At 43.3% G+C, this 9,439-nt stretch overlaps 1 protein-coding gene across 1 annotated transcript; it reads right to left on the bottom strand.

The window, feature by feature from the left end:
- Window positions 1-1,860: 1,860 nt before the first annotated feature.
- LOC121443357 (spermatogenesis-associated protein 31-like) lies at window positions 1,861-7,576 on the bottom strand. The gene is made up of 4 exons (XM_041645089.1): window positions 7,394-7,576; window positions 5,278-5,350; window positions 3,677-4,760; window positions 1,861-3,592 (listed from the first exon to the last, which is right to left on the bottom strand). Exons 1-4 carry the CDS (start codon window positions 7,574-7,576, stop codon window positions 1,861-1,863), a joined length of 3,072 nt encoding a protein of 1,023 aa, XP_041501023.1.
- Window positions 7,577-9,439: the final 1,863 nt, after the last annotated feature.

The following is a 9,439-nucleotide window of genomic DNA, read 5'->3' as shown; positions in this document are numbered from 1 at the left end:
ATAAATAGTTCCTCCTCCTTCTAATTTTCTGTATGAACAGATCCCAGTATGAAGGAATGCTAGAAGCAGAGAGTAGTGCATAGACCTCTCCTATACCCTTCGACACAGGGGAGGGGGTACATTTTGACGAGGTACTGGCAATGCACACCCTTTCTGATTGTGTCTTTCCTATTGGTCTCTGAACTAAACAAGGACAAAGAGCTGAGGAAAATTTGCATGTGATTCCAAATCATCCCCTCCACCCTTTCTAAATTTTCCATTTCTGTACTGGTAGTAGTACACACACAACAGGCAAGATCTCAAGATCCTTCGTCTTGAGATCTATTGTGAAATCATCCTTTCCAGGATTAGAGATTTGATTATATTCAACATTAAAAAATTTATCTTTCCTAATTTTTTTTTAAATTCCAATCCAGTCTGTGTTGGGCTGTTTGTTTGTTGGGTTCTCTAGGTCTGAGACCAAGGATCATAGATGGGATACAAGTGTGAACAAGATGATTCACTTGGCCCCTAACATCCTCCCCCTCTTGGTTTCCAGATGGCAGGGGAACAGTAAGGGTTCCTCACTGATAACATGTTTATAGCACCTTCATGTTTCTGTCTTTGATTCCAAGGTTTTAATTTCTTTTTATACAACCCTGAGTCTACAATCCCCAACTCTCAATCATATCCCTCTTCATTAATCCAGAATGCTTCCCTGGACTGGAGTTAGCTGTGAGACAGATTAAGGTAAGTGAACTGTAGGAGTCATTCCTCTGGAGTAGACATGACCTTCAATGGCATCCCTGAATGATACCATTACCCTGACCTGGAAGGTGCTTTCCTCTGCTGTTGTAGAGCATGAGGAATGTAAAGAGGTGGCTAGCATATGACTGAATTTTTCTTAAGGCTGTACTGTTTCTACCTTTCCCCAGGAGAAAAGGCTTCCTCTTGTCTTCCTCTCCCCAACATTGGGATTAAAAATAGCATTGTGCTTGGTTTTTACATGTATGCTAAAGATCAAAACTCAGGTCTTTATTCTTTTGCATCAAGCATTTTACCAAGAGAACCATCTCCCTGGACACTGGAAACTGTTTTGATGTCAAGAGTTTTTGTGGAAGTGGGTTTTCACTATCTCTGCCAATCACCCATCCTCATTTATCTCTGGTAGAAACCAAAGCCCATATAAAACATGGAACAGACACATAGGCATCCTCAGGAATATTAACCTTCATCAGGCGATGAAAGGAGACAGAGACAGAGACCCACACGGGAGCACCGGACAGAAATCTCAAGGTCCAAATCAGGAGCAGAAGGAGACGGAGCACGAGCAAGGAACTCAGGACCACGAGGGGTGCACCCACACACTAAGACAATGGGGATGTTCTATTGGGATCTCACCAAGGCCAGCTGGCCTAGGTCTGAAAAAGCATGGGATAAATCCGGACTAGCTGAACATAGCGGACAATGAGGAATACTGAGAATTCAAGAACAATTGCAGTGGGTTTTTGATCCTACTGCACGTACTGGCTTTGTGGGAGCCTAGGCAGTTTGAATGCTCACCTTACGAGACCTGGATAGAGGTGGGCAGTCCTTGGGCTTCCCACAGGTCAGGGAACCCTGATTGCTCTTCGAGCAGATGAGGGGGGGGGACTTGATCGGGGGAGGGGGAGGGAAATGGGAAGCGGTTGTGGGGACGAGGCAGAAATCCTTAATAAATAAATAAATTTAAAAAAATAAAAAGAAAAAAAAACATGGAACAGAGAGAAACCATCACTCTTTATTAAGAGGAAAATATGTGTTTTGGGCTACATTAAATATCTTGAATGTATTAATACGAGATAAATAATTTTTACATGGACCAAGTTTTTTTTCTTTTGATTATGCTTTTCTACTAGTGAAAACTAGAGAGGAATTTTCTAGTTGGCTATAGATACTTCTCCGTACAGCACAGTGCCTAGGACAGCAGAGATGGTAACTTGAAACAGTTGGCATTATTGTTCCATTCTGAGAGGAACTTTCTAGGTTCAAAGTTGTGTTACGCGGCAAGGGGCTGGGATTCTGAAGGGTCTGTGGTTCATTTCTAAATGGTACATTTTTCTGAGATGGTTGGCTTTTGATGTGCCTCTCCTTTGTAGAATACCTTTGGTAGGAGGAATTGGCTAGGTGGCTGGGTGCTCTTCTTTGCTCTGAGCCAGAGACTGGCTTATGGCCATAGGAAGACTGAGAGGCAGGGGGTGGAAGCGTTTCCCAGTGCTGTTTTAACTTGGAAGCACATTGTTTACGTTGCTGTATCATTTTTTTTTCTAGCATCTGTCCAATGGCTGTTGTAAGTTCCTGGGCCTCAGCAACATTGCTGTCCACGCGTGGTTTCTTTACTTGGTTTCGTGGACTCTGGGCAGTAGCTGCTGTAGGCTTACCTTTCTTAGGAGATTCCTGCCCTTTTATTGCTTTCTTGGGGTGAATCCACTGAAGAAAGCGGCTCACAAATTTTTGGAAGGGGCTTTCTGGAGGAACCTGTGTAGGTTTTGGAAGGGGCTGATGCTTTCTTATCAATTTATCTTCCTTCTCCTTGACTCTGGTGAGCTTGGGCCCTTCATGATCTCCTTTACTTGGTCTTTTAGCTTCCTCACCTTGGTAAGTAGATGTCAACACTTTGATTCGGCTCTTCGGTGAGACTTGATGGTTTGGAGTACTGGGCTTCTGCTGCACCAGGCTATTGTCCCCTCCTACCATCACAATGTCACCTAACCCAAGGGAAGCCAAAGTGTCTGCAGGAAGCAGTGCGCTCCTGGGATATTCAGGAAGGAGCACAGCACTGGTATAGACCTGTGGCTGGCTGGCTGATTCTGTCTCCACACTTTGTGGAAACTTGCTAACTGTTTTTGCCTGGTGACTGTGTGCCCCTGGGTTTTGGACACTGATTCTTCTAGGCAGTAAAAGGACTCCTTGGGTCTCTCTCTCTTTCTCTAAGACAGTCCCACTCTGAGATGGTGTATCCATGACTTTATGTTTGAGAGTTTCAGAATGATGCTTGCTCTCTGATTTGTTTGGCAGGACCTGTGAAGGCTCATGGTCAGCACCAGATGGAAATGCTCTCAGGGTTCTCTTGATGCCCTTACAGGAAGGAGAGGCAACAAGGAGAAGACTCCCTAGTGATGGAGAAGAATCCTCAATTACCACCTCTCTCAAACATGTCTGGCATGGTTTTCCTAGGAACCCGACTATCTCAACTGCTGAACTGGTCCCAGATACAGAGGTGGTTGAGGAGGGCAAGTCACACAGTGCAACAGGCAAGGACTCAACGTTTTTAAACTTAAGAAGATTTATGGGTTTGAGCATCTTGAGGGGTAGACCCCACCTGTGCTTCACCCAAAACCTTACAATATGTTCCTCCAGGGCCTGGTGAGTACCTGGATCAAGAAAGGCAAGCTTCTGTGAAGAGTTCACGGATTTTTCTGATGTCTTAGAGGATGCTAATTTCTTAGTTTCCATTTGGATATCAGACATGAAAAGACCATCTTTCATAGCAAGCCAGGATCGACGCACACTCAGAGGGATCAGACCTTGATTGATTTGCTCTGACTTTGTGCCCACATGAGCTTTCAGGATGCTTTTTAATTTGTTTAAATTAAATTGTTCCGTTGAGTCAGTTTTGGAGTCTCTCTTCAAGTTCTTCACTGGATTTCTTTCTGACTTTAAAAGATTTGCCCCTTGTAATGTTACTGGAGCTTTTTCCAAGCACCTGTTTGGATCTTTTGAGATGTTTCCAAGAATTGGTCCCAAATTTTTTCCAGATTCCTTTTTTATTTGGAATCTCACCTTGTGGTCATCCTTGCTATGGTTGCCCATAGACACAGAGGATCGTGAGGGGCCTGGTTTGTCTCTGATTTGACAAGGTCCTGTTACTGTGTTCTGAAGCTGCATCACTTCCAGAGACTCTTGGATCTTACGAGGAAGGTCCCATCGGTGTTGAATGAGCCACTTTTGAATGTGTTGCTCCAGTTTCTCTCGGAGCTCACAGCTGATAGGAAAATTGTCAGGGAGGATAGAGACTACCCAGTCTTGGGAAACGTTGGGGGCCAAGACATCATAGACTTCTTGAGGTCTCTGGACCATCAAGGGTAAAGGCAGCCTACTTTCTAGTTTTGTTAGCGAGTGCCCTTCTGTGTGTTGTATTTCAGTAGGGAGACACTGTGACTGAGAACAAGATGGTCCATAATCTCCATAATCACTTGTGTAGGGTAGAGAAGAGGGTAGTTGGGCTGGGAGAGGGGACTGAGGATGGACTTGATTCGGAGCTGGGGCCTGGAATTGGGGTGGAGACAGAATTAAGGGTGGAGATTGGAGGTCCAGGTAGGACAGAGGACGTGTACAGGAATGCCCTGGAGACATCTTCTCCCGCATTTGAACTGGATAAGCTCTTGAGATGACATTGAATAAGAAAAAGGGAGAAGGGAGAGTAGAAGAAGCCTGAGGGATCCAGGCAGTGGCCATTAGAGATTCACTGTGCAGAGAAGGGAGACCCCAAAAGAGCTGGTTGTATTTCTCTTGAAAATTGTCCCCCAAGATGGTGGGATATGATAGTTTCTGAGTGGTCATTTGCTGTTCTGATTTTTCTTTCAGGTTCCAAAAGGGTGGCAGGATAGTTCTGTCTTGCTTAGTACTTGGTGACTTAAACATGTTCCCTAAATAATTCAAATGGTATCCTGGGCTAATTTCTTCTAGAAATGATTCATCTTTTTCTTTTTCTTTCAGCTTTTCCAGGCTTTCTCTCCAAGCTGGAAATCAGGAGACTGGGTTATAATGGTGTAAGGTAAGGCATAAGGTTTTTATAGTAAGCTAAATGTGTGGGTGTCACATTAGAAAAGATTATGAGATTAGACTATAGAGCCTGCTCATTAACATCCAAAGTCATGTAATCCATGATCAATGGCGTTCTCAAGATAGATGGATGGACAGCATTTAATCATTCATAAGCAGATCCTATAGCTGTCACCCTCCCCCCATGATCCTTCTAACTGACCTCTGGGAGAAAGGATGGGGTCACCTCAGAAAAGAATCAGCTTTACTCCAGGTCCCACCTCCAAATCCTGGTAACATTGCTCCAAATAGTCCAGAGCCCTCCCTGTTAGGAACACCTGTTAGCTGGCTCATCACAGCTTTCTTCTAACACAAGAGCCTGAGTATGGTATTCTTGTTTCCTTCCCAGGAACCTCCCTCTTAGGCCTCTGCAACTCACCTGGGAAACATGGTGCTAGCTCCTCACAGGCAAACTAATGGCAAAGACTGACTTACCTTTGAGATCTTTCCTAGAATGAGTCCCAAACTTTTTCCTGTACCGACTCTGCCAAGTCATCTGCCTTTGAGGCTGAGAGAGAAAGAGATGATTGGCAGGGATAGATAGATAGATAGATAGATAGATAGATAGATAGATAGATAGATATAGATAGATGATAAATGTTCTCATTATCCTCTAGAGAAGCTGCAGATACTCATGAATTTTTTAATTTGATACGGAATTAATGCCATTTCTGTGTGTGGTGTGTGTGTGTATGTGGTTGTGTGGTGTGGTATGTGTGTGTGGTTGTATGGGATGTGTGTGTGTGTGTATTGTGCTGTATGCCTAGCCACTAGCATAGACCAGAATAGTGTATTGTATATTGGATCTCTTAGAACTAGAGTATAGGTGGTTGTGAACTATGCGTTCTGTCTGGGAAGCAAACTTGGTTTCTCTGGAAGAACAGCAAGTGTTCTCAAATGCTAAGACATCTCTCCAGCCCTGGCTGGCCTGGAATTAACTATATAAATCAGGTTAGTCTTGAACTCACAGAGATCTACTTACCTCTGTCTTCCAAGTACTGGGTTTAAAGAAGTGAGTGAAAAATATCTCTCTCTCTCTCTCTCTCTCTCTCTCTCTCTCTCTCTCTCTTCTCTCTCCCATATGTATTCAAGTGTGTATGAATATGGGAGACCAGGGATTCCTGTCAGTACTCTTTCTGTCACTTTATTTTTTAATGATAGAGTCCTTTACTAAACCTGGAACTTACTGATGCAGTTAGACTGGTTGTCCAGGAAACTTCATGGATCCTGCTGTCTTTGTTTCCTTAGCACCAAGACTATAGGCACACATCACTATGCCCAGCTTTCTAATATTGGGTGTTGAGTATATAAACCCAGGTCTTCATGCTTGCAAAACAAGCACTTACCTACTGAACACTTTTGTCAACCAGTTTTCTTTAAGAAATATAAGAAGGGAGATGTGGAGATGGCCTAGTGGGTAAGAACATTGCTGCATGAGAACCTAAGTTCAGGTCCCCATCACTCATGTAAAAAGCCTCATAGTTGCACATGTGCTTGTAACCCCAGTGTTATGGGAGACAGACATAGTTGTGAATCTGAACCTGGAGTTAGGCTACGAGACACCAACTTCCAGAGACCCTTTCCCGTCACTGCCTACCATGGAAGTGGGTTTGCAAGGTCTCTGTGTAACAAAATTAAGGAGAGGGTTATAGAACAGAACATCTTCCATTCTTCTTTAGTCTCCTGATTGATGCACAGGCATTTGCACTGTGAGGCCAACCTTGGATGTCTACAGTAACTGTTCTGCTCAAGAGTCAAATCTCTGTAGTTGCTTCATAGTTGCCAGGTTGAATTCTGCTGCTTGAAGCCAGAAGTCACTCTGGCCTCTGGTCTAATACCTTTTGAGGCTCAGCACAGTCCTCAGACAAAGCATCACAGAGGAAAGGATTGTACAGGAGAAGAGAACATATGAACCGGTGATCAATGCTTGTCTTATCCCTGATACAGAGGCCCCCAATATATATGAAGAATGCCGGTCCTATCCATGAAACCATGACATTCAAGTTCACCCTGGCACACCAGCATACCTCACAGACATACTGTGAGCTCCAGATAAATGCCCTGGTGACTGTTCTCAACTCTGCTCCACCAGTTCCCAGGAGAATAGATTTCTGCTCCTTCTGGAGATGTCTCACCAGCCATTTCTCTACTTGATTTGGACATGTGGAAATTTGTAGTAAAATGTGGCGTTGGGGCAGAAGAGACCGGTAAAAGGATCCATGTCACATGAAAGCCAAAAAGGGGCTTGTGGGTAGTGGAGGAGCACAAGTAGGGAGGGAGATGAGAGAGGAGAAGGGGATGGAAGACAGAAATCAACAAAAAATGAAGTTTGTTTGAAGATCCCATCATTAAACCCAGTACTTTTTATGCTAATTTAAAAATCAAGAAAGAGATGCAGAGAAGAGAAGGATGGAGTGGGGGAAGGAAGAGAAAGAGGGAGAGAGAGGGAGACAGGGAGGGAAGGAGAGGGGAGGGAGGGAGGGAGAGAGAGAGAGAGAGAGAGAGAGAGAGAGAGAGGTATTCTCTGTTAGACAGATTGAGAGTTTCTTACCTTCCTGGTGAACTTTATATTGGGTAGCGGTAGAGACAGATGACTATCAATGAAGGGAAGTAACAGAAGGTAGAACCCCAGTCCACACACAATGGCAAATATCACATCCATTGTGTCCATCGTGGAGCTGAGGCTCAGCCATGTGGCGTATATGCTTTCCAGAAGAGAGGGAAGATTCTCCATCTGAACTGAGGAGTGAAGGATAACCCATGTCCACTTCCTCACAGAACTGGGGACTCCACATCACAAAGGGCTTCTGAGAGTGGGGGAGGGGCAGTGCAGACAGGTGAATTCTCCCTCCTCAGTCTTTGGGGTACTTCCTTTCAATTCCACCTACTCTATTTTTTTAAATTTACAATTATCAGCTCCCTCATCCAAGGAATTCATATATTACCTGGTTTCTTTTCTCGTCTGCAGTTCTTAATTTGAGGTCTTTTAAAGTCAGGGTTTTTGTTTGTATTCTATTTTATTTTTTCTTTTTCAAGACAGGGTTATACAATGTAACAGCCTTGGCTGTCCTTAAACTAGCTCTGTAGAACAGGCTAGCCTTGAACTCACAAAAATCGGCCTCCCTCAGCCTCCCTAGTGCTGAAATTAAAGGCTTACACCACCGCTACCACACTTAAGATCAGTATTATCATCCTTACAGTATCTTAGATTGGGGGTTGGAGAGATAGCTCAAGGCTAAGAGTACTTGTTCAATCTTGAAGATTTGAGTTCAGATACTAGTGGCTACATAACAAGCTAGGCCTCTCTGTCACTTCTTATAATCCCATCTCAAAGGGGAATAGACAGAGGAGAGCACTTGCTAGAGTGTATAATAGTGACTATTAGAGGCTGAGAAGGAACTGAGTGGTAAAAAAAGAGGCTGCTTTTGATTGTGCCTGCTATAAACATGTATTGAAATATAACACTGAGTTAAATTAATATGTACAACTAATACATGTCAATAAAATCTTTTTGTTGAAAGGAGTGTAGGCCCTTTCTTTGTCCCTCCCTGCTAGTTTACACCCAAAATAATCACACAGAAACTGTATTTATTTAAACACTGCCTGGCCCATTAGTTCTAGCCTCTTATTGGCTAACTCTCACATCTTGATTCAACCCATTTCTAATAATCTGTATTTCACCACAAGGTCATGGCTTACCGGGAAAGATTCAACATGTTTGACTCTGACAGCTCCATGGCGGTTCTCCCTCTACTTCCTTTCTTCCAGAATTCAGTTCTGTCTCCCCACACCTACCTAATTTCTGCCCTATCACCAGGACCAAATCAGTTTCTTTATTAACCAATGAAAGCAACACAAATACAAAAGGACCTCCTACACCATCTTTTATTTTGTAACACACTTATTCGGGTTTCTTATCAGGGTAATAATGATGACTTCCATTAGAGAAGTTTGAAAGTGTTCTTTTGTCTTCAAATTTTAGAAACACTTGCTCAAAATTACAAAAGGAAGTCTGTTCCTAGAAAGACGCTCACAAAAATTACCCTCTAGTGAGCATTAATAAGAGAGAGGAGGGGAGCAGGGAGAGAATCTGACACCATGTGAAATTATGATGGGGATTTGAAATTGGAAACCATTAGGGAGGATAGCTAGCATGTATTGCTTGGTCCTAAGGGAAAAAGACAGATACTGTGTTTTTGTAATGTCAGAATATACATGATATCATGTCCATTTACAGCCATTATTCACCCTTACAGGGAGAAAGAAACTTCCTTTCAAATCTGAAGAACAGGAGAGTTTTTGATTCCAACATATTTTTAAGGAGGTAGGCAAATTTCATACTATAGGACCTAGCTGTACCTGCCCAGCATATGTGACAGGAGTCCTAAGAAATCAGGAAAGTACAAAAAAAAATTGTAACTCAGAATCATCCTTGGTCTAGGATTATCAGAGAGCAGGGCTTGCTCACAGCTGCAGGTGGGAGGGAGATACTGAATTCTTCTTATTTTTTTTAACTTTTTTTTTATTGAGAAAAGAGAAAAAAAAACAAATTTCCTCCTCCTCCCAGCCTCCCATTTCCCTCCCCCTCCTCCCACCC

The sequence above is a fragment of the Microtus oregoni genome, unplaced genomic scaffold, assembly GCF_018167655.1.
Source record: "Microtus oregoni isolate MIOR12 unplaced genomic scaffold, Mior012 000105F_ref0000443, whole genome shotgun sequence".
In the NCBI taxonomy this organism is placed as follows: domain Eukaryota; kingdom Metazoa; phylum Chordata; class Mammalia; order Rodentia; family Cricetidae; genus Microtus; species Microtus oregoni.
The sequence above is the reverse complement of the archived record's forward strand: the minus strand, read 5'-3'. Positions and strand labels throughout refer to the sequence as shown.

Coding starts and splice junctions, on each gene's coding strand:
- LOC121443357 (XM_041645089.1), bottom strand. CDS start 7,576: ATGGAGAATCTTCCCTCTCTTCTGGAAAGCATATACGCCACATGGCTG. Junction 5,351..7,393: donor ATATAAAGTTCACCAGGAAG/GTAAGAAACTCT, acceptor TTTCTCTCTCAG/CCTCAAAGGCAGATGACTTG. Junction 3,593..3,676: donor CAAGGGGCAAATCTTTTAAA/GTCAGAAAGAAA, acceptor CAAATTAAAAAG/CATCCTGAAAGCTCATGTGG.